Source organism: Tenrec ecaudatus, chromosome 17 (genome assembly GCF_050624435.1).
Source record: "Tenrec ecaudatus isolate mTenEca1 chromosome 17, mTenEca1.hap1, whole genome shotgun sequence".
NCBI lineage: Eukaryota > Metazoa > Chordata > Mammalia > Afrosoricida > Tenrecidae > Tenrec > Tenrec ecaudatus.
Window position 1 is genome coordinate 18,021,239 of NC_134546.1, and position 23,377 is coordinate 18,044,615.

The 23,377-nt window shown below is 53.9% G+C and overlaps 2 protein-coding genes across 3 annotated transcripts; one reads left to right on the forward strand and one right to left on the reverse strand.

Moving 5' to 3' along the window:
- Positions 1–61: 61 nt before the first annotated feature.
- On the forward strand, positions 62–17,585 carry AGBL5 (AGBL carboxypeptidase 5). 2 transcript variants are annotated; one of them, XM_075535521.1, is made up of 16 exons: positions 62–184; positions 1,161–1,420; positions 1,582–1,753; positions 2,035–2,198; positions 2,797–2,974; positions 3,212–3,390; positions 3,744–4,200; positions 4,809–4,978; positions 5,459–5,594; positions 6,058–6,260; positions 6,762–6,976; positions 14,106–14,261; positions 15,436–15,548; positions 15,827–15,873; positions 16,505–16,638; positions 16,987–17,114. In XM_075535521.1, the coding sequence occupies exons 2-15, from the start codon at positions 1,206–1,208 to the stop codon at positions 16,551–16,553; spliced, it is 2,454 nt and encodes an 817-aa protein (XP_075391636.1). In that variant the 5' UTR covers positions 62–184; positions 1,161–1,205; the 3' UTR covers positions 16,554–16,638; positions 16,987–17,114. The 2 variants fall into 2 exon arrangements, with proteins under 2 accessions (XP_075391636.1, XP_075391635.1); XM_075535520.1 differs by lacking the exon at positions 15,827–15,873 and having other exon boundaries at positions 16,987–17,585.
- Positions 17,339–18,440, reverse strand: OST4 (oligosaccharyltransferase complex subunit 4, non-catalytic). The gene is made up of 2 exons (XM_075535522.1): positions 18,175–18,440; positions 17,339–17,591 (listed from the first exon to the last, which is right to left on the reverse strand). Exon 1 carries the CDS (start codon positions 18,309–18,311, stop codon positions 18,198–18,200), a length of 114 nt encoding a protein of 37 aa, XP_075391637.1. The 5' UTR covers positions 18,312–18,440; the 3' UTR covers positions 17,339–17,591; positions 18,175–18,197.
- Between the last annotated feature and the right edge of the window lie 4,937 nt (positions 18,441–23,377).

A 23,377-nucleotide genomic window follows, 5' to 3' on the forward strand; every position in this document is an offset into this window, starting at 1 on the left:
CTGGGCGGGTAGCCAGCCGTGCGTGCGTCCAATAAGCGGGAGACTTGTTGTTTCCGGGCAGAGCGGGGCCCCGGCACCGCGGCGCTCCGGTTTTGTTTGGGTCCCAGGTGAAGGGCCCAGGTGCCGGGGCCCTAGGTGCAGCCTCGCTAGCGGGAGAGGGAGCGGGACCGCCGGCCGGAGAGAGGTGAGGGCTCTGCGCGGAGTGCAGGCCCCGCCAGCGCCGGCCCCGCCCCTCTCAGCCCGAGCCCCTCGAATCCCGTCCCCACCCCTCGACCCGGCCGGCCGACCCCGCCCCTCCGCCCGGGCTTCCCCGCGGGCTCCCGGTCCCCGCCGGCCTGCGCTCCCTCGGGTGTAGTTCTGCCCCGACCGACCGTGCCCCGGGCAGGCTCGGCCAGCGTGGGGTCCTCCTCAGTGGAGCCCACCCCCACCACCCATGTGGAACTCGTAATAGCTCCCCTTTTGGGGTGGAGGGGTTGCCAAGAGCACAACTACCAGGGCGCCTTTCATAGGGGCGCCAGTGCTTACAGGATGAGGGGGCTGGACAGAGACTCAGTTTGCAGCTGGGACTAAGCTAGGTGAGCAGGTGCCATCTTCCCGTTTGTGTAGCTTGGCAAAGGCCCGCGTCTCCCTTCCCTGCGTCCTGTGCAGAGGAGTGGGAGAGCAAAGAACCGGGCCTGGCGGGCCCACGGTGAAGCCAAGAGGCTGCCTGCTTCCGCTCAGAAACTTGGTTCCTCTGCGCCCTGCCCTGGAGGGTGCACAGCCACAGTAGACAGCCAGAATGGCTTGTCTCTAAAGGTGGCTGTGTCTTGAGGTGGGCGTGTCTTGGCTAGGTTTGGGAAATCTGACCTAATTTTAGGCTCCAGTCTTTGGGCGGCAAAGAAGCTTGGAGTCTAGTATTTTTCACTATAGCTAAGCCACGGAGCCCTTCGTTTGAAAGAGTCCACTTGTAGTAAAACACGCTCCCTTTAAGAATAGTTAGATCCCTTAAGGTAGCGGTCAAAATGCTGTGTTCTCTTGGCCTCCTCCTTAGGCCACTTCCAGGTTTCCTAAGGGAGCTCCCCAAGAGTAGCTCTCATTTATCCAAATAACCCCCCCACACACACACACACGGTTTCGTTTTTCTTCTCTCTCCTGTACACTCCAAACCCTTGTTTTCTCAGCTCCCAGGGCCAGCGTGGGCAGGAGGATGCGTCCCCAGCCCTACCATGGAACTGCGCTGTGGGGGGCTGCTGTTCAGTTCTCGCTTTGACTCGGGCAACCTGGCCCATGTGGAGAAGGTGGAACCCGTGTTGAGTGATGGGGAAGGAGGAGGGGGTGGGGCGGCCGCCCCCATCAGCAGCAATGCCTCTTGCCCTGACTATGAATTCAACGTGTGGACCCGACCGGACTGTGCTGAAACGGAATTTGAGAACGGGAACAGGTATGAGGCAAGGGAGGGCAGAAGAATGAAAAGAGGGGCCCTCCAGGTCCCAGATCCCTGCTCCTGTTAGCCTTTGACAACCAGTTCATGCCAGCACACCGCCTCCCCTATCTCCAGCCCTCCTTTATAACATGGCCTGACCTGCCTACTCTGGTCCTCAGGTCATGGTTCTACTTCAGTGTCCGCGGAGGAACTCCAGGGAAAGTCATCAAGATCAACATCATGAACATGAACAAGCAAAGCAAGCTCTATTCCCAGGGCATGGCTCCCTTTGTGCGCACAGTGCCCACCCGGCCACGCTGGGAACGCATTCGAGACCGGCCAACATTTGAGGTAAGTCAGTTCTCCCTGAGGAGGACAGGAAGACTTGGGTGCTAGCCGTCAGGGGAGGAAAGGAGAGGAGACTGCCTTTCAGGACCACCACCAGCTTTGGGTGTCTGCTCTCCCTTGCTTCAGAAAGCCTAGAGGGCGCTGCTTGTCGTGGAAAGTAGCAGAGGGAGGGGCGTGGGTTAAGATGAGGGGGGATGTGAGATTGGCTCCTGGTGACCCCAACAGGAGCTTCATTCTGACACCTTCGGCATGCTGCCCCTCCCTCTCCCTCCTCTGCTCCTCAGATGACAGAGACGCAGTTTGTCTTGTCCTTTGTGCACCGGTTTGTGGAGGGCCGCGGGGCCACCACCTTCTTCGCCTTCTGCTACCCCTTCTCCTACAGTGACTGCCAGGAGTTGCTCAGCCAGCTAGACCAGCGGTTTCTGGAGAACCAGCCTACCCATAGCAGGTGTCAACCCCATTCTGACCCTATGCCACAGCCCTGGGTCAGACAGCCCCTGGGCTACTTCTGAACCCGGCCCCAAGGATGCCGAGCTCAAGCCTTAGCAGTCTTGTCTGCAGGAGGTGGGACTCGGGTACCTTTGAGAAAGAGGTTTCTTTGTGGCCTTAACCTCCGCAAAGTCAGCTGGCCTGGAGGCCTGCTCTGAGAAGCCAACCTGCTTGGCTTGTTCATGTGACCACACTCCACTCCCCCGCCTGCTGGCCCAGGCCTCCTTGAGGAGCCGTGCCCATCAGTGCTCCTGCACTGAGTCAGCACTTGCAATGCTCAGCACACCTTGTATCTGCCCCATGAGACAGCAAGTCTCTGTACAAGGTAATCTGCCTAGGGAGCCACACACGAGGGGCTTTTTTACCATGTAAGTTTCTCTTCTGCTGTACACTGTCTCCTAGTAATGCAAACTTAGCGTCATTTCCCCTTGTGAGGGGTTAGTAAGAAACCAATGTCAGGGTGAAGGATCGGGTCCTTCACATCCCGGGCTCTTGATGAGGCCCGCCTCTTGCTAGGACTGAGAACTTCCCCACTTTAATGGTGTCCTTCCCTACAGCCCCTTGGATACCATCTATTACCACCGTGAGGTCCTGTGCTATTCCCTGGATGGACTTCGCGTGGACCTGCTAACCATCAGCTCCTGCCATGGGCTTCGGGAAGACCGAGAGCCCCGTCTAGAGCAGCTATTTCCTGACGCCAGCACTCCCCGGCCATTCCATTTCATCGGCAAGAGAGTAAGTAGGAACAGCCTAAAAGACGGTCTCTTGACCTTCTGGGCCTCCAGGTGCTGCTGACGGCTTAAGGTTATGTTACCTCTAGACAAGTTAAACAGTCTCAGCCTGCGCCTTGAGGCAAGGATGAAGGCGCCTGCTGCCAGCCAGCCAGCTGGGAGCCCACTGGCCGTACCTGCCTCACCTCGGCGTAGAGCTGTAGATTCACTGACCTGATGACTGCCCTCCTCTTCACCTCAGGTGTTCTTCTTAAGCAGTAGGGTGCACCCCGGGGAGACTCCCTCCAGCTTTGTCTTCAATGGCTTCCTCGACTTCATCCTCCGACCGGATGACCCCCGGGCCCAGACTCTCCGTCGCCTCTTTGTCTTTAAGCTGATTCCCATGTTGAACCCTGATGGTGTGGTCCGGGGCCACTACCGGTAAGAAGCCTCCCCAGGCCCTGCCCCACATAGAAATACTATCAGCCATATCATCTGACGTCTCATGAACCCTGACGGGGCAAGCCGCCTATCCTTAGTGGCCAGAGAAGGAACGGGACCCCGTCAAGGGGCACTCCACGGATGGGGCAGGCAGGAGCGAAATACCTGCCAGACCACCTGGCTAAAGGCCTCTGCGGTCTGGGGGTGACAGCGGGTCAAAGAGGGGGCCGGTGCTCAGTTTTCCTAAGGTAACTTCTGCCTTGTTTTATAAGTTAGTGTTTCACTACCATCTTCCCATCTACTCAAGCACCTCCTTTGCAAGCCCCTGCGTCTCAGCCCTTGTTTTCCTACAGCACAGACTCGCGGGGAGTGAATCTGAACCGCCAGTACCTGAAGCCTGACGTGGTCCTGCACCCAGCCATCTACGGGGCTAAAGCTGTGTTGCTCTACCACCATGTGCACTCACGTCTGAACTCCCAGAGTGCCTCTGAGCACCAGCCCAGTCCCCACCTCCCTCATGATGCTCCACTTTCTGACCTTGAGAAAGCCAACAACCTTCAGAATGAAGCTCACTTTGGGCAGCCATCTGATGGGGGGAACCCTGAGCCCTGGACACAGACAGAGACGGCAGACCAGAAGCCCAACGGCATGTGGATTCTGCCACAGCCGTCCACTGAGGTTGAGGAGCCCGCCCCAGAGAGCATCCCTCCCAAGGAGAGTGGCGTGGCTTACTACGTGGATCTCCATGGACATGCTTCCAAAAGGGGCTGCTTCATGTATGGAAACAGCTTTAGTGACGAGAGCACCCAGGTAGGAATCCTGAGTGTCCTGTGATGGGCAGGGGAAGCACTACAGGGTGGTGGCGAGAAGGGGTAGGTAGGTCCTGAGCACAGAGTGCACTGGCCACCTGGCAGGAAGGCCTTCTCTGCTGCCTGCCAGAGGTAGACTGCCTTTGATAGGGCTTCGAAGGGCCAGAAGGGGTGGCACTGTCCTCGTCAGGGTGTTAGGAGCCACGCTGTCAGCACTGCCGTCTTTCCTAGAGCCCGTGAATCCAAGGGAGAAGGGCGGTTTGGCAAGACTGAATGTGTAGAACGAATATCCGACATTCGGAGAGAATTCAAGAAATGCTGACTGCTAATGGTAGTGTACTGGCTGTGAGCTGGGCTGCTAACCTCAACATCAGTAGTTCGAAACCACCAGCCTCTCCTCAGGAGAAAGATGAGGCTGTCTACTCCCGTAAAGAGTTAGTCTAGGAAGCCTCCCCAGGGGCAGCTCCACCCTGTCTTACAGATTTTAGGTCGGCAACAACTTGAAGGCAGGGAGACCGCGGTGCTGGCATTGAGTCGCTCGGCTCCATGCCTGCAATTATGCGCTTCCCTTTTTTACCTCCTTCTGAGTTGCCTTTCTCCCCCACACAGGTGGAAAACATGTTGTACCCAAAGCTCATCTCCTTGAATTCCGCTCACTTCGACTTCCATGGCTGCAATTTCTCAGAGAAGAACATGTATGCCCGAGACCGTCGAGACGGCCAGTCTAAGGAAGGCAGCGGCCGTGTTGCCATCCACAAAGCCTCAGGGATCATCCACAGGTTGGGGTGAAAACTCAGATGGAGTCTATAACAATAGCTTTCCTGAGGAAAAGAACACCCAGTCTAGGGCGACTGAGGCGCAGGGGACAGCCCAAGTCTTCTACAAGATGAGGCGCAGCGGCAGCGGCATGGTCTTTAGTCTGGAACTCTCCCTTCTTGGGTCTGCCCAGGGTTGTGCAAGGGCATCTGCTGGCTGTCCCAGGGGGACAGTATTTTCCATCTGGACTTCCTTCCCCTCCCCCCGCAAGGGGTCACTTTCTTAGACCACGTCAGCCCTAGGTTCTCACACTTTTTCTGAAAACTACTGCCCCATTTTTTTCAGGGGGGGGGGGCTACTCAGCATCCCCCCCTGGCAATGAAAAAATTTTATACTGTAGCCAGGATAAAGGGTGGGTACTAAGGGAAACACTGATCAGGCAATCCCTGTGGCTGTCCTGTGGGGTCGCAGGCAGGACGCTGACAGAAATCTCTGTGTCGCAGCTATACACTTGAATGCAACTACAACACGGGACGCTCAGTAAATAGCATCCCGGCTGCCTGCCATGACAATGGGCGCGCCAGCCCCCCGCCCCCGCCGGCCTTCCCCTCCAGATACACAGTGGAATTGTTTGAGCAGGTACGAACAGCTGGGATAATGGACAGGGGACCCTGCGAGTCGGCTGAGGTTTTACTCCTACAGCCGGCCCTTGGGAGACACTAGACAATGCCACCATGGTCTGGTCCCAGCGCTCTGCCTGTCACGATGCTGAGCGGATCAGGCGTGTTTCTGACCCCCAAGCGCGCCTCAGTCACAGATCCTTCACGGTAGGGCTTGTCATGCTCCTCCTGCAGGGCCTGTTCACTCCTGGGCTTGGAAGCACTCCCCCAACGGGGGGCTGGGCTTGACGACCTCAGGGAGAGCCATGGGCTATAGAAGACCCAGACTCCTGACAATAGATGAAGGCCCTCAGATGATTGATAGTTTAGGGAACCAATCTAACCCTCAAAGTGAGGGTACACTCGAGCAAAGTCTAGTCCGCCCCACCCCCAGCAGCCTGGACCGGAAGAGCAGGGTGCTAAGGCAACTGGACTTCCCGCAGGTAGGGCGAGCTATGGCCATTGCTGCTCTGGACATGGCTGAATGCAATCCGTGGCCCCGGATCGTGCTGTCAGAGCACAACAGCCTCACCAACCTCAGGGCCTGGATGTTAAAGCGCGTGCGCAACAGCCGGGGCCTGAGCAGCACCATGAATGCGGGCAGCAACAAGAAGAGAGGCTCACGCACGCCGCCCAAAGGCAACAAGTAAGACCAGCAGGCCAAGCGGACGCGCCGCGGGGCTCTAGAGTTAGGAACGCCAAGGGATTTCTAGTCCCACACGGGTCCTATTTCCTAGGTAAATGGAAACGCACAGTGAGCTGGGTTCAGGGAAGGAGCTCCTCTTTGCCCTCCACCTGGAGGGACCTAGACACACTTCCTAAAGAGCTGAAGGCCAGGCCAGGCGACTCCTGCGCCACAGCCTGTACAGAGCCGGATGCCTGAGTGTGACCCGGTGAGGGTGCAAACGGAGGCGTTTAAGGGCCAAGGCCAGCAACAGGAGATTCCTGGGGGTATAAAACACTGCTCAGGTTCATCTTTCCCAGCTCCAGCTCCGCTCAGAGCTGGCCTGCCCCAAATTAGATAGCTCACCCCTGGGCTTGAGTCCCTTAGAATGTGCCTTCTGGAAGCTCCGCTGAGCATCAGCCCCTGGCGACGCCTCGGGCACATGCTCCCCGCCAGCGTTAACTGGCATCTGGTTCTTTGCAGTGGCCTGCCTGTTTCCTGTTCCGAAAACACCTTGAGCCGGGCCCGAAGTTTGAGCACTGGCACAAGTGCTGGTGGCAGCAGCAGCAGCCAACAAGGTTCTCCACAGATGAAGAGCTCCCCCAGCTTCCCTTTTCACGGCACTCGGCCTGCTGGGCTGCCAGGCCTGGGTGCCAGCACCCACAAGGTCAACCACCGGGTGCTGGGCCCCGTCAGAGGTAAGCCAGTCTGGGAGCCCCTGCAACAGGTGCTCACTTGTTTGGGACACTGCTGGGGGAAGTGAGCATTGAAGATGCACCCCCGCTGGGACAAAGGGCCAACCAATAAAATTAGTTTCTAGCAGAATCTGCAGCCTCTCCTGTGAACGTGGTGTTCCCCGCGGCATGAGCTCCAGAGGGTCCTCTGGGTGGCCACGGGGGACGTCCCAGGCACCTGGGCTTTAGCACATGCTGGCGGCCAGGAGAGTTTCCAGAGACAAACCACTAGCAGAAGCAGGACATGGAGCCTCCACACCAAAGGCAGTGTCAGTCCAGCTGCCAGAGGCAGCTTACGGACATGTCCCTAGAAGCCAAACCGAGCACTGTCCAGTGATAGAGAGTCTTGGCCAGGTCACTGCGGTTGAAATGGATCCTTCCTTCCGAACCTATTCAGAAAATGTTACCGGAAGGATTCCAGCTCTCCCAAGAAACATGGGACTATAGCCAGCTCCATGCGAGAGCTCCATAGCAAAGGTCTGACACGGCCCTCAGTGGTCACGGGGTTCATCTCTGCATCAACACCCCTAGGTTGTCTGGGAGTCTTGCCATAAGACGAGTTGCTGGGTCAAAATTTATACCAGCAACGTATGGGTCTTTGGGAAAAAGAAAAGAAGTAACTATACTACAGGGCCATTCTTTGAGAGGAACCTCAACTGTGGTGGGGAAAGGAGATGGCGGTGGGGCCATTTCTGGAACCACATCTAGACCACAAATCAATACAGCATGTGGCTTCTGGACGACAGGAATCTTGCCATAGCGGGGAGGTTTATGAGTTCTTCAAACTGCCCTCGTCCTGGTCAGCGTTTCCTGCCTCTCTCCTGGTAGCCCTGAAACATGCAGTCGGTTGAAGACTGAGTCTGCCCACTCTAGTTCGAGTCCACTAAGATGTTCTAGGCTGGTCTCTTCTGCTTATCTTTTCATGCCCAATTAATAACTTGGGACTCTGTCGTCATTAGGAAGACACACTTCTTTAGGAAGCTCAGTGTCTCTGAAAGCGAGTATTAAAGTAATATAAATGTTTTATATTTAACAGTGAAAATAGGATCACATGTATAATTTCATGTAATCGTCACAGGAACCTTCTGGGTGGATGGTTTTGTGTTGATCTGAGTGGTTCATCCAGGACTACAACGCTACTGTTGGTAGCGTCAGCTGATCACATATTCCCACACAGAGCATGCCAATGGAAATGACACATACGGGGTTGCCAGGCAAAGTGTGTAATAGGCATGTTAGTTATATAAAAATACAGTAGATCTTACGCCAGAAAAATCTGTCTTCAGACCCATCTTAAATTCTTAAATCTGGATGAAGTTCTTTCTTTTTGAAAGTCATCAGTCTTTTGTGGCTCCTAACTCGTAGTTCCTTGGGAGGAATATTAGCTTCATGAATTTTCCTAACAACTACACCGGAGAAATAGGAAAGAACCTTTTGCAGGTCCTCACTGAGGACTCTGGGAAGATTTTAATCAGTACTTTATTGACAGCCTTCCTGCCCTGCTTCCCAGTGCAGAGCCCGATATTGAATTCATAGGGTGAGGGACAAGTCTCCTATCAGTTTGCTACTTCCTCCAAGGATTTGCAGTCTGTTCTCAGTAATTCCTTGAAACATAATAGGAGGCAGGAGCGTAAATGCAATATGAGAGCACAGACACATTGTGAGCATATAGAGGACACGGGGGTCAATTGTGGTAGTGACACGAGTGACGAGCCAAAGTGGAGACCCTTTTGAGGGGTGGGAGGTGTGTGGTTTGACAAACACGCCAGAGATGAGACGTGAGGGACAGAAGGCAGGTATACCCTTCCAGAGGAGAGCAGTGGGAGGGAGATGCTGAAATGCCTTGAAAATAAAGATGACAAACTAACTGAGATATAGGGCACCACCGATGTGCTATTGAGAATAAGAGGAACGGAAGACTGAACGGAAGAAAGCTCTCGGCCAGGCCAGGAGAGCTGAGATCTTTGCAGTAGTTTGTACTGAGATGGTTAGAGCCAGTATCAGGATCTAGAAAGAAAAGATCTAAGTATTAGCAGAAGGGACAGGGCTCCGTGATGGTGAAAGCAAGAGGAATTAATGGGACTTGAAGGTGGCAAGCTGGAGGGGAAAACCACACTGACATCAAGACATTGTTGGAAGAAAAGGCGCTGTGCTCTGTTGTAGGCATGCCTGGTGGTTAGGGTCTGCCTACATGGAGACACCCTGCAGGGCACGAATGTAGACAAAGTCAGACGTCATGCTCGGAGATCTCGAAGTCATCATATACAGGTGTCAGGTAAAGCCAAGTGAGCAGTATGTTTCCCCAGGCGAATGAGCTTAGAAATAGAGGCTCGTGGCTGGAGTACAGGGGCACCTCCCCTCCCCCTGGGAGCTTCTATAAATATTTATAAGAACTCAAGAAATGTTTCTAAAGTCAAGGGATCAAAGGGTTACAAAAAAATAGTAGAAGCAACATTGGAAGGCCAGGTTTCGGGAATCCAAACTCCCGTGTCTGGGCATGGTGGTGCTGATTCTTTTTTTGCTGCTTCATCCCCGAAAGCCCCCAGGATGGGAGACTGGCCTGGCATGGAGCAGAGGGGCCTACCAGACAGACTGCTAACTACGAAGACTCGGTGTCTTCGGCCCACCCTTAAGAAAACTCAAGTATTTGCCCAGCATTGATGTGTCCTATGCTGTCACTTTGTGACATTTCCTAGTTCTGCACAGTAGGCAATTTGATACCTACCACACAGGCCTGCTTTGTCTTCCAAATTAAGAAAGGACATGAGCTCCTAAGCTGCAGAAATCGAACTTAAAGCAATTATATTTTTCCAAACCCCTAATTGAAATTGTAATTTGCCAAAGGACTTTTTGTTTTTAAGAATATGCCCCACAACAGTATAGAAATCATGTTCTATTTAACTCTTATCTAGTGCAATGGTTCTCAGCCTTTCTAATGCCATGACCCTTTAGTACAGTTCATGTGGTGGTGACGCCCAACCATAACATTTTCATTGCTACTTCATAACTATAATTTTGCTACTGTTATGAATCGGGTGACCCTTGTCCCAAAGGGGTCTCGACCCACAGGTTGAGAAACTCTGAATTCTAGTGACTGTCCTTATTTCTTATAGGCTAGAACAAAATAAGGGATTGGGCCAACCAGAAAATTTCTGGGAAAATCTAAGCTGCCCAACTAGAAGGCAGAGGTTCAGAGACTAGGGGATGACATTTGAGAAGGCCTAGAACGTGGGTGAGCAGGAATATTTCTGAGATGAGAGACTTGTATAAGCCTTGACCCAGAACTCCGAACCCTAGGGCCAGGTTGTTCCCTGCCTGAGTGTCCCCAGCCGAGAGACAAGTCCTGACCCCCGCGTGCAGTCCCACAATCGATTCCCACTCGCCTGGCTCAGGAGCAGCTGCTCTTGTCGGAACTTCTAGGCTGTCTGCATGCAAACCCCTTTCGCCCAAGAAATCTGCAACACTACCAAGTGCTGCGATAAACACTTCGATTCATTATGCGTTTGACTTTGACTTTTTGGTCCTTGCAAGTTCAGACGCCTCTCACTAATTGCACTCAATCCCACGTGGGGCCACATCCACCGTTGAAAAGGCTTTGTGAGTGCAGAGGAAGTCCCTGGGGTCAGCACACACTGTTGGAGGGAGGGAAGGCTGAAGGGTGCAGGGCAACTGGTGCAAAACCAGATGCAGGCAGAGCGAAGAGGGCCTGCTGGGGTGGGGCGGCCAGTCTCCCTGGGGGGGGGGGTGTGCAGGTGCCAGCAGGGCCAGGCTAGGGGGAGGCAAGTCAGGGACCTCTCAAACCAAAACTCACTACCACTGACGCCGACTCATGGCCACCCTGTAGACCAGCTGTTGTCACCTGCATGCCCACCCTTCAGTTCTGTCATGAAACTCTGAGGTTACCACTTTCTTGGTCAGTGCGATCCTTTGCCCCGGCCCTGCTGCAGGCTGGGAAGTTCACGAGTGAGTGAAGGCAGCTCTGGGCGATGAGCCAGCAGGGAGGAGGGGGAGTACCTCTGTCAGTCCCTTTACTTTTCCTGCTGCAGAGACGTTTCTTAGGAAAGGCCAGATTAAAACTTGGTGACAGCAGCTACCTCCTGACACACCTGTTTATTCCCTTGGCACCTGGCCCCTGAAGTGCCGTGTAAACACTTGTGGAAGGAATGGGACCGGTCGCCGAGGGCCATAAGGAATCGTTGCCATCACCCCTGGGAGCAGAGCTGCTCAAGGACCACTCGGGCTACTCCTTAAACTGCTGCTTCTGGAACCTCAGAACCCAGAAATAGCATGGGCTCCTCCAGTCACATGTCTCAAATTGGGATGGAGTAGGCCTGGGTTCTACCAGGAACCCTAAGTCAAACCAGGAGAAACGGGGCTTTCTGCTTAGTTTACCAAGTGCAGGCCTCCCCCAGTGTCTCAGCAGTCGCTAGGTGATGACTGAAAGGCCCTCTGCAACCGCCTTCCACTTCCTGGACCAGAGCCCTCGCCTGGACCCGACAGTGCCACCCGCCCTCAAGCTCTCACGGGCAAAATTCCTGGGGTGTGCCCAGAGTATCTTCACCTTGACCCCACGTTTCTATGTTCCATGTGGATACTTTGTTGCTAACTCACCTGCTTTGCTTCTCAAGTGTCGCCCAGTTTCTTCCTAGAACTCCTTAGTGTCCCAATGGCGCTGGCTCACTTTTCTCATGTTGAGAATATACGCACGCGCACGCGCACACACACACACACACACACACACACACACACACACACCAATCGTTTCTTCGAGTGTGTTCTTCACACCATCCTCACGTTGTTCTGCTGTCACCCTCTCTCTTCCTCGCGCTCATTTTTAACCCTTTGCTGGGTGAGTGGCTGAGGTATGAGTTCATTCCGGTATAATAGAGGTATTTCTCCTCCATCATCAAACCATTATCATCTACCTATTGTTCACTGTCACCTGGATGTCATCCTGGCAGCCATTTTAACAACAGAATTACCCAGGCCTGGGAGTGGGGTGTGGGTGGTCTAGGAGCCCTGGTGGCACAGTGGTTACAAATTGGGCTGCTAACTGGAAGGTCAGCAGTTTGAAACCACAAGCCGCTGCTCCACAGTAAAGATGGGACTTTCTACTCCACTAGAGTTACAGTCTCAGCACCCACAGGACCCATAGGGTCACTAAGTCGGCATCGACTCGATGGCAGGGAGTTCGGTTTGGTGCCTAGGGCAGTGGTTCTCAACCTTCCCAATGCCGCAACCCTATCGTACAGTTCATGTTGTGGTGACCCCAACCATAAAATTATTTTCGTTGCTACTTCATAACTGTCATTTTGCAACTGTTATGAATCGAGACCCACAGGTTGAGAACCGCAGGCCTACGGTGTCTTGAGTCACTGGTGGTAGGTCATGTGTCAGTCAGGTCATTTGACTGTGGGCACGTGGCTCTGGCCTCTGTGGTCTGGTTGGCATCCCACCCCAATTCTTACTGGTTATTTGTTGACTCTTGACTATCACTGAAGCCTCTGATCGGACTCAGCAGCTCAGTTTAACTCCTCGTAATTAGCGTAGCTTCCATCTGAGATCTCTTCCTGTCCCATCTATGTTATGTTCACATAGGTATCCCATTGGGTGCTACTTGGTTTGGGACCTTTCAGAGGGAAACTTGTTACTATCACCTACTTCTCAGGTTGAGGCTTTTCACATCCAACATATTGTTTCATTAAAGGATCAAACAACATTCTGGAAGCTCCATTGAATTCAGCTGACCTGATGTCTCTCTGTGATAGGGCCACCAAACCTGCAGTTCTCTCCACCAGTCCCCACCCCACCCCCACCCCCCAACATCAGTGTCTGCCTTGTAGGACCCCACCCTACAGGACCTCTAGCTGCAGGAATAGGAGACCAGAAAGAGCAGGCCCCAAGGAGTATAACCATCTGCCCTGAGATTCAGATTGTTACTGAAGTCAGTGCATGGGCCACAGAGGGTGTCCGTGTTCAAGGACACTCATTAAAGACTGGCTTTCCAGGCAGCTTTCTATACGCACAGGGGAAATGCCGGGCCTCACAAAGCTTATGGCAAAATAATGTAGTTTGTTCCAGTTTTACCCATTACAGGCCATGTCACCAATGGGGGGGGCTATTCAGGTGACACTGGAGATTGCACATGAAAGCTGGAGACTGCGGCAGCAGCAGCTGTCAGACAGGGTGCAGATTGGGACCACAGAGGGAAGGGCTTTGAATGCCATATAAAAAGGTTTAAACTTTATCCTTTAAACGGCTTTTGTCTAAATCAGTATGATTTTTTGTTCCCAGTATGATTTCTTATCAGGACTGTTGTAGAATAATAATTTCTGGCATCTGGGTGAAGGGTGATTTAGAAAAGGGGAGGAGACTCAAGCTAGGAAGACCAGCAGAGGATATTTTCAAAAGGCTGGATGAGAAAGAACACCCTACATGTGGCCTCTGGCAACAGCAAGAAAGAATAAGAATTAAAGCCATGGCAGAGATGGGCTATCCAGGGTTTGATGAAACAGGTCTAAATACAAGAGGAGTGAATGAGTGAAATAAAATTTCCAACAGATGTGGAGCAAAGGTAATGAGAACAAAAGGCAAGATGGGTGGGAGAGAATGAGTTTCCTCTGGGGCTCAGGCACAATTTCTGAGTAGAAAAGTGGAGGGCACTATTAGAAATGAAGCCTAGGAGAACAGGGCTCAGGAGAGAGCTGAGAATTTAGACCAAGGACAGAATGGCCGGTCCGTAGCAGGAAGGGGAAGAGAAGGTGCTATTGAGAGATCAGAGAGCCAAGGAAGTGGTGTCTCAGAAGCCAAGCTCAGTCATTCTTGGCCAGAACAACAAACTGTAGGGTGAGCAGGTGGGTTCATTCGAGATGTGCTACCGAGATGGAGAAGGAAGCTAGCTGAGAAGTGGATCACTGCATAAATATTCGCAGTCTCTCTACCCATGTCTGAATTAGCCCAGAAGAGGGCTGCGGGCCTCATGACAAACCTGAAAACAGGCGTCTCGTGAGCAAGGGGAGCCCGCTGCGTGAAGGCTCTCTCACCTACACCTCGCTTAACCGCGCTTTCATGTGCTTGTATCCTTTCCACTCAGAGCCCCGAAACCAGGACAGGAGACGGCGGCAGCAGCCACTGACCCATCGCCCTACCGCAAGCAGCCTGGTCCCATCCCCAACACCCACTAGTTCTGGCCCAACCTGCTCACGCAACATGGGCTCCTGCCTACTGTCCAACTCACTCAGCATATCAGGTCTGTACCCACTGCCCTTGGGATCTAGGGTGACCAGCATCCTTCCTCCCCCATCACCCAGGGCATGGTCCAGGCTCCCAAGTAGGCCTAAGGAAATACCACCAGCCATGCTGGCACCTGACATAGACATCCTCCTGGACCTGATGCTAATGCAAGCCACTCCCGCCCAGAGACGTCTGTTATCTTCCCAGCCCTCAACCTGGATTACCCCGAAGCACCCCTGCCCTTGTACAGGGCGCCGGAACCCAATGGATTTTGTATAATAAAATTAATAGCCAACATGGGGGCCTTGGTTGTTCAGTGGTAGACTTCTTGTGTCCCGTGTGGGAGACCTGGGTTGGATTCCCATCTAATCCACCTCATCACTCATCTGTCAGAAAAGGCTCACGTGTTGCTATGACGTTTCCACAGAGCTTCCAGACGCAATCTGTAGCCCCAAATCAGCTGGTGGAAATCCTACAGCTCGCAACTACCTGATGGGACGGCACAGAACGAGTGCCACCTCGTCCTATTGGAGGCACAGGGCCAACTTGGTGGCAGCTAATAACTAGCCTTCACGCAGTGCCGAGCACTGCTCTGAAGCACTCGACCTCACTCTCTGCAGGTTGACAGGAAGCTGAGGGGTTTTCCTACCTGCAATGTGCTGTTTATGCAGGCTCCGTCTGAAGGGAGCCGGGCAACAATGGACAACATGAACGGCGCTTACTGCACAAATGGGAGGACTAGTCTCCACACACCATTCTGGACTTTCTGGGCTCCTCTGTTAGGGCCTCCACTGTGTGTAAAGGACTGGACAGGGCTAATTTCTACAGCTCCTGTCCAGGATCTCCTACCTCCCTCAGAGGCTGCCCCTTTTAACCTGGTACTCTCCTCAGTGAGACACCTGCAGTCCCCCAGTCTTGGGTACTGCTGGCTTGGTTCTTAAAAGCTTAAAACACCTGATTATGTCCCAAGGCCTCTACACTGAGCAAAGTAATTGAATTCAAGGGCGGGCAACATGGCACCTAACAGGCAAATGCCCAAGGATACTGTTAAATAGCTTATGCATAAGACACCTCTCTGTCCCCCAACAACTCCTCCATACAGTGCCATGGTTGAGAAGTCCTGATCTTAAGGAAGTTACCTCTCTCTGCCATCGCCCCCACCCTGATGATCAGTGTCCTTTGTTCTCTAGGGAGCAGCTGCTCACTCTTGTCCTCAGGGGACAAGCCAGAGACCGTCATGGTGATTGGGAAAGGGCTGCTAGCAACTGGCTCCCGGACCCCCTGCATCCGGACCCGGCTGCAGGTAACTGGTGGGTCTTCCCCAGGCCCCCGAAGAGCCCAGATAGGCACTGTTCAACTGGGTAGCGGGAGGGGCAATGCCCGGCACTGCTTTGTAGCCTCTCCCCAGCTGCTCTGGGAGATTTAAGACGCTCGAGGTCTATCTGCCCAACGTCCCACCATCAGTTAGGCCTCTCTCTTGCTTGCTTCCCACCTGTGTCCCTGCCAGATACGCCCAAACCTCAGCCCGCCAGCTTTGGCTTTCCCTGCTCTGTCCTTAGCGTCTCCTCTCTTTCTGCCCAGACCTGCCCGAGGAGAGTTTCCGCCAAGAGGGGTCCCGGATTCCCCAGGTAACACATCTAGTTGTTCCCAAGAACAGCTGTGCCACCAGCTCCAGTTCAGCCCAAGTCCCCAAAGCTGACTGCATGGGGGGAGCTTAAGGTGCTCTGGCAGGGGCTGAGGCCCAGATGGTTCTGAGGGAGGCCGTCCTATCTGCACAGTGCTTCTCTCTTCAGCCAAATCTCGGCCATAGGAAGCTTTGGAGGTTAAATACTGCATCTTCTGGCCACTAGTTAAGGCAGACACCATGCATCATCACAGATGGAAGCAAGTAGTTCTCTGGCTATTACCTTGCCTCCCCTCAGCACAAGACCAAAATCCAAACCAAACCCTCTGCCGTCAAGTAAACTGACTCATAGCCGACCCTGCAGGGTACAACGGACCTCCTCACAGGGTTTCCAGGACTGTAGCTCTGTAAGGAAGCACTCTGCCACGTCCATCTCCCGCAGAGCAGCTGGTGAGTTGAAAACAGTGACTTTCGAGTCAGCAGCTGCAGCACCATGGCTCCTCACATGAGGGTCAGTGCCTAAGACGTCAAAGACCAAGTACCCACATTGACCCCTGGACCACACTTCTGAATAGAAGCTCTACGCTCATGCTCAGAGAAGAATGCAGCCTCTTAGCCCACCCCTGTCCACACAGGCTAGGCCCAGGTTGGGCCGGGGCTCACCGCCGACTCGCAGAGGGATGAGAGGCTTTTCAGGCCCTACACCCCCCACCCCTCGGAGCAAGAAGGGCAGTGAGCCGGAGCCAGGACCCTGCTCTGCTGCATCAGGGTAAGCACCAGAGTCCACTTCCTCTGCCCACCCTTCCTTCTGTCCCCTCACGCCCACCTCTGCCTTTCAGGCCAACCTTCTTCCTTCCCAACTCTTTGATCCCAAGGCCTAATGTACTCTTAAGATTCTTAGTCACTCCCACCCCTCCACACACACACCATAGCCTTCATCTTCACTCCCAAAGGCAAGAAAACAACTTCTAGTTAGGGTCTAAGGCCTAGGGGCAGGGCTGGCTCCAGCCTCCAACCAAGCAATCAGCCCCCCTGTCCTGGCCTCGCTTCTCCTCTCTGACAGATCAGAAGAGGGGCAGTTTGCACAACCCTGACTTCTTTCTCCTCTCTGTTGCAGGCTGCCTCAGGGTGGGCCTCCACGGCCCCACTCTGCCCCTGCCTTTTCTATTTCCTGTAGTCTATCTGACTCCCAGTCCCGGAGCTGTTACAGTGGGGGGCCCCTGGGCCAACCTGAGGTTTGTTTTGCCCCTAAGTCCCCCCCACTCACCATATCTCCCCGGGTCTGAGAAAGCTCACCCAGGCCACAGTCCCAAGCTGGGTGAGCACAGTGCAGAATGTGCTAGTCCCCTCCTTCAGCTGCTGACTCCATGTGACAACCGTAACTATGGAAAATCAGCCGTGCTGCCCAAAGCGCCTTGACAGGACAGGGCAGGACCTGCCACACCCTCCCCGCCTTCCACAGCACAAGATTTGGGGACCACAAAAAATATATATCTATATTTTTATATTGGGGGGTACAAAAGCCAGCAGCCCCTATAGTGGGCCCTATTCAGTGGCAGCTTCTTGTTGCACAGGGTTAAGGAAGACTTTGAGGAAATAAAAGTTGTTTGGAAAGCTCCAGGCATAGTTGCTTTGTATGTTGTGATGGGTAGAAGGGATGAAGTGAAGGGTGAGGGCAGGCCCTCACACCCTCCATCTTGCCTCAGACTAGGTCCTGGAACCCTAGAAAAGAGGGGGAAAGACCCGAGGTAAGGAACGCGCTGCAGAGTTCTTCTGGGGAGTCCACATTTCTAACCCACTCTTATTCAAGTTGGTCCTCACGGCTGCCCTCCCGTCCCCATCCTTTCTCTTCTCCGGTTTGAGTCTACAGAAGCCAACCCCTGAATCCGTGACCTTTGCCCCTTAGCGTGGAAACAGAATTTATCATTACACTGTCACAAAAAATCCTGGCTGGATACGGGCCTGACCAACTCTGGGAAAGCGAGGGCTGTTGAGCGGGAAAGCCCAAATCCTCCTGGGATGTCATCCACACTGCCTCCTTGTAACCGTTGCCCCAACTTGAACTCTACCAAGATGCGGCTGAGGGGCACTGGGAGGCCCACCCCCACCATAAGGTACAGAAGTTTAGGGTAGGGGCAAAAGTCCTCCAAAGCATTCGCTTCTCTGCGTGCAGAAAGGACCCCAGTTCTGGGCGTACCCTGCTTGCCCCACCACTTTGTGATGAGCAGGGCCGAGCCCTGCAGGCCCTGGTGCGACCTCGCCACTCCTTTCTCCTGGGGCAGGCGCCACAGCCCCGGTCCGTTACCTGGGGCTGAGAAAGCGCCACTCTCAGTCCTGCTTCTTGGGATTGTTGACGGCCACGTAGTGATAGAGAACGACAAGCAAGAAGAGCGACACGCCCAGCATGTTGGCGAAGATGGCGAGCTGCACGTCCGTGATCATCCTGCGGAACAGAGGGCGCACTGAGGCTCGGGCCGGCACCCTCCTCGCCTGCGCCGAGGCCGGTCCTCGCCCCCACCGACCAGCCAGCCACCCGGCCGGCGGACCCGGGAGGGCGGGGGACGACCGCGCCTGCGTGCCTCTCACCTGACCAGCCCGGCTTGGCTCCGACGCTCTCAGCGCACAACTCGGCGGTCCGCGACGTGGGCCGGAACTCGGTCGGTAGCGTCCCCTCGGTCCGGCACCAGCCACTTCCGGCCGTGGGAGGCCGCCGGAACGGCCTCTCTAGCCCTGCCGTCTCGCCTGCTCGCGAGGCCGCCCGCAAGGGGCGGGGCCTCGGGCGGGGCTGTGAGGGGACGCCCAGCCTTGGGGGGTGGGGTGGGGCGGGGCGGGGCCGCGGACCAGCCCCTCGGCCCCGGACGGCACAGCTGGCTGCAGCTGGCGAGGCTCGCGACGGGGTTCCAGCCAAGCTGTGGCTGCCTCCTCGGAACCCGGGAGCGGGCTAGAGCGGGCGGTGTGGCTGCGGGCCCGGCCGAGGGGCTCGGTGTGACCTCTAGGCTCCGACCCCCGCTTCCTGCCCGGCCTCCCGCGGTGCTGTCCACCCCTCGCTTCCCGGCCCGGCCAGGTGCTTCCTTTGGGGCCTGCCCTCAGGGTCTCCTCCCCGGGCTGGGCGGCGTTGTCCGTCCGTCACCCCGGCGCCGCCTTCCTGCCCCAGCCCCGACCTACGTTGAAGGATGGCGCCCGCGCCCGCCCTGCCCGGGCGCCCCACCCCCGCCGGCCCTGGGAGGTGGGCGTCGGAAATAGGGCGGACCCTCCGGGAATCCGAACCCAAACCGTGGGCCTGGGGCCAAGTGGGAAATCACCCCCGGATGTGAGGGGGGGAAGGGGAGGCAGGGCAGGGACTTGCCGGAGGGTGCTGGGGTCGCGTGGGTCTCGGAGGACGAGGGGGAGAGGGGACCGTGGGTGGACACCCGACCGGGGCTGGAGAGGGCAGAGGCACCCTGGGGTTCCACCGCCCAGTCACGTCCACCACCCTCACTCCCGGCCTTCCCTCAGCCTCACCATAAAAGGGAACGGTATCCAGCCAGGCCCGGGGCCGGGGGCTGGGCGAGTGCTCCGGAGCTGTCAGGGGTAATGGAAGCCAGTTGCTTTGCCGTGGTGGGGGATTGAGTGGGGAGGACTCGGGGGACGCCCCAGCTCTTTGGCACCAAAGAAAACTCTACAGAAGCTGCTAGAAGAGCAGGGTCTGGGGACCAACTTGCCCTCCCGTGTGCCGAGTGCGCTGGGGTACACTAGCCTGGGGGCACTCGGCGTCCTGGACTCAGCAGTTTGTCCTCCAGGCTCCAGCCTGGTGGTTCCCAAGTTCTGTCTGGTCTGTAGTTCCCCTGGATTCCCCCATCTCAACCCCAGCCCCCACCCAATATTTACCAGAAGTTTCCTATTTAGAATCCCAAGCCTAACATCCTTACACATAACGGAGAAACCCCAGACAGACATATACTCCCTTACCCTTCTTTCAGAGAGCAGGCCATTCCCAGCTTCGCTCCAGGAGAGAAAGGGTCTAGGTCTTAGAAGATTACACATGGTTTTGTTTCATGTCTTCTGAAAATGTGACGCAGACCCAAGTTCAACCAGGCACTTAGACATATTATTGAATTAGAACTAGACCTCCCCATTGTTAGCAAGTTCTAACCTCTAGGCTGACCCTGGAAAGTAGAATTTCTAGACCACAAATGGCATGAGGGAAGGTTTTGGAAGTGCTTCAGATTCCCAAGGCTGACCTGAAATCCACACTCCAGTGCTTGGTTTCCAAAACCAGCATAATTTTTTTTCTTTTAAACTTTAATTTTTTTAATTTAATAAATCTTTATTGGGGCTCATACAACTCTTATTACAATCCATGCATATATCAATTGAGTAAAGCACCCTTATACATTCGTTGCCTTTGTCTTTCTCAAAATTCGCCTTCCACTTGGGTTCCTGGAATCAGCTCGGTTTCCTTTTTTTCCCTCCCCCTCCCTCCCCGCTTCCCCCTTCCTCCTGCACCCTTAATAGTTTATAAATAATTATTTATCTTATCTTACACTGCCCGGCGTCTCCCCTCACCCACCTTCCCATTGCCCATCTCCCAGAGAGGAGGTTACACATAGATCCCCAAGATCGGTTCTCCCTTTCTACACCCCCTTCCCTCCCAGTGTTGCCACTCCCACCGCTGGTCCTGAGGGGTTCATCCGTCCTAAATTCCCTGTGTTTCCAGATCCCTACTGCACCGCCGTGAATCCTCTGGTTTAACCAGGTTCGAAAGGTAGAATTGGGATCATGACAATTGGGAGGGGAGGAAGCGTTCAAGAACTAGAGGAAGGTTTTGAGTTTCATTGTTGCTACACTGAACCCTGAGTGACTCATCTCCTCCCCACTAACCCTCTGCAAGGGGTGTCCAGCTGTCTACAGATGGGCATTGGGTCCCCATCACGCACTCCCCTTCATTCACAGTAATGTGATTTTTTCCCTCCTGCCTTTGTTGTTTGAAACCTGGTCCCCTCTGCCCTTCACTATCATACATGTTGGTGTGCTGCTTCCGTGTGGGCTTTGTTGCTTCTGGGCTAGATGGCCGCTTGTTTACTTTCAAGACTTTAAGTCCCCGGACGCTATATCGCTCAGTAGCCGGGCACCATTAGCCTTCTTCACCACACTTGCTTATGCACACATTCATCTTCAGTGTTTATGTGAGGAAGGTGGTCACACAATGATGGTTTTGTTCCTTGGTGTCTGCTACCTGGTCTGTTCAACACCTTGTATTCGCTTAGGCTGTGTGCTTCTTCTCTGTGGGCTTTATTGCTTCTGAGCTAGATGGCCGTTTGTTTGCCTTCAAGTTTTTAAGACCCCAGACGCTATATCTTTTTGATAGCCGGGCAGTATCAGAAACCAGCATAATTTAAGGAGGCCTTTAAAATTATACCAAGGGAAACGGGGACCCAGAAGGTGATTTACTCAACCAAGTTTCTGTAACTGAACCAGGACCAGAATTCAGATGTTACCACTTCCTCTTTATTTCACGGGTCCATGTTAAACTGTGGATTCTACAGGCTATCCTTAGAAGTGGGGATGGCAAAGGTGTCATCTCACGTACTTTGGCCACGTTACCAGAAGTGACCGTTCTCTTCAGACTTGGTAAAGTAGGGGCTCAGCAAAAGACAGGAAGATCCTCTTAATCACATGAATTGACATAGTGATTGCAACCTAGCAACAATTGGGAGGATGACACAGGACATAGCGATATTTACTCCTGTTGTGCTGGGGTCACTAGGAGTCCAACCCGACTTAACAGCACCTGACCACACAAAGTTCATCCTAGGGTCAGGGACCGAGGGATCAGGATCTGTTTTAGGTCTACCCAGAAATGCCCTTCACCTCCCAGGACTTCCTAAGCCTAGATCAGCTAGTCTTTATCAGCCTTGAATGATTTGGCCCTCATGCCTGAAGGAACTGACATTTAGAAATTATCTCTGAGACAGAATTAGCTTCACTTAAGAATGAAAAGAGGTTGGGACTAAATGGAGTTGGGAACTGAGATAGACAAAATCTTATGCTGGGGATGAAATCGGGGGGTGGGCGTGCAGATATAGGGTCGTCTGTGGAAGCGAATCTCAGTGACTAGCGTTTTCAAGGAGAGGACAGGATTAGGATCGGAAGTGAAAGGAAAAAAGCAAGATATAGGAAAAAGGAGTCCAGCCCTGAGACCAGGGAGGTCTGCTCCTAAGGCATTGTGCCCTTGGATAGAGTTGGAAGGGAAAGAAGAGTATGTGCATTTGGGAGGAGAGGATTTTCACTTGAGACCCCCCCCCCACACCATGAGCTAAAATTTGTATCTGAGTCAGTATGATTCCCCCTCCCGCCCAACTGCTTAATTCATATGATCCTTCGCTGTTAATTCCTTTCAAGACTCATCCTTCTGCAGGAGGGCATTAGCATAAAACAATCGCCCCTAACTATCCTGGCCCTGGGAATGCGGGCTACCCAGTCAATGGTGGTTGAATGAGGGAATGCCTAGTTCCGCTGGCAGTACACCCTTGGGAATCCCCCATTTTGGAGAAGTTATAAATACAGATCCTGATCCAATACCCTAGAGACCTAGCCTTTTTTGGTCTCAAGAATCTCTTGCCAATTGCTTGGGAAATTTTTAGCTGCTTTCCAATACCACCACTACCACCACCACCACCACCACCTCTTCACCCAATTGTCCACACCGTAGACCAGCAAGGGGGATTCTTCCCAATGAACCTGAAGCCATGAATGCATTTGCTATCTAATAACCATTCTTTTCAGCTCTTAAGTCTTGGCTCCTAATGACAAGACTAAAACAAATCTAACCTACTGTAATTGCATCACAAGACCAACATTTTTCACTCAACACACTTAAAATGCACAACAGATTTGTTTAACTTTGGGGCCAGGAGAAGAAATGGGTGACAACCGGGCAGTGAGAAGATGACAGGGATGTTGCTGCAGGTTGCCAGAGGCCACCTGAAGAGCACAAGGAAGGAGAAGAGCGGGGAGAGAAAAGGCACAGCAACACCCAGGGCATCTGGACGGCAAAGTGAGCTGATTGATGCCAGGATCATGGCCAGAGCCTAGCACTGAGGCAGGCCAGGGAGCACGGTGACAACTTTGAAATCAGCATCCTCTGGCTCCGTAGACCTGTAATAGACAGCCCCAGACATCTGTTTCTGTGGGTCCCGGCCTTCACGTTGTTCACTGTTATTTCTCTTCTTGTGCCTAGAAGCCCTGGTGGCATGGTGGGTTACACGTTGGGCTGCTCACGACAAGGTTAGCAGTTTGAAACCACCAGACACTCTGTGGGAGAACGATGCGGGTTTCCTACCTCGCATAAGGGTTTACAGTCTTGGAAAGCCACAGAGACTGTTAATTTCGTTCCTATAGGCTCACTGTGACCAGAAGTAACTCCTGAGTAGCGCGTGGCTGAGTCTTTGCTCCAACATTCCTCCCAGCTGTCAGGGTCACATTCTGGTCCATAGGACCTCGGCGGTAGATCACTGCAACCATTCTCA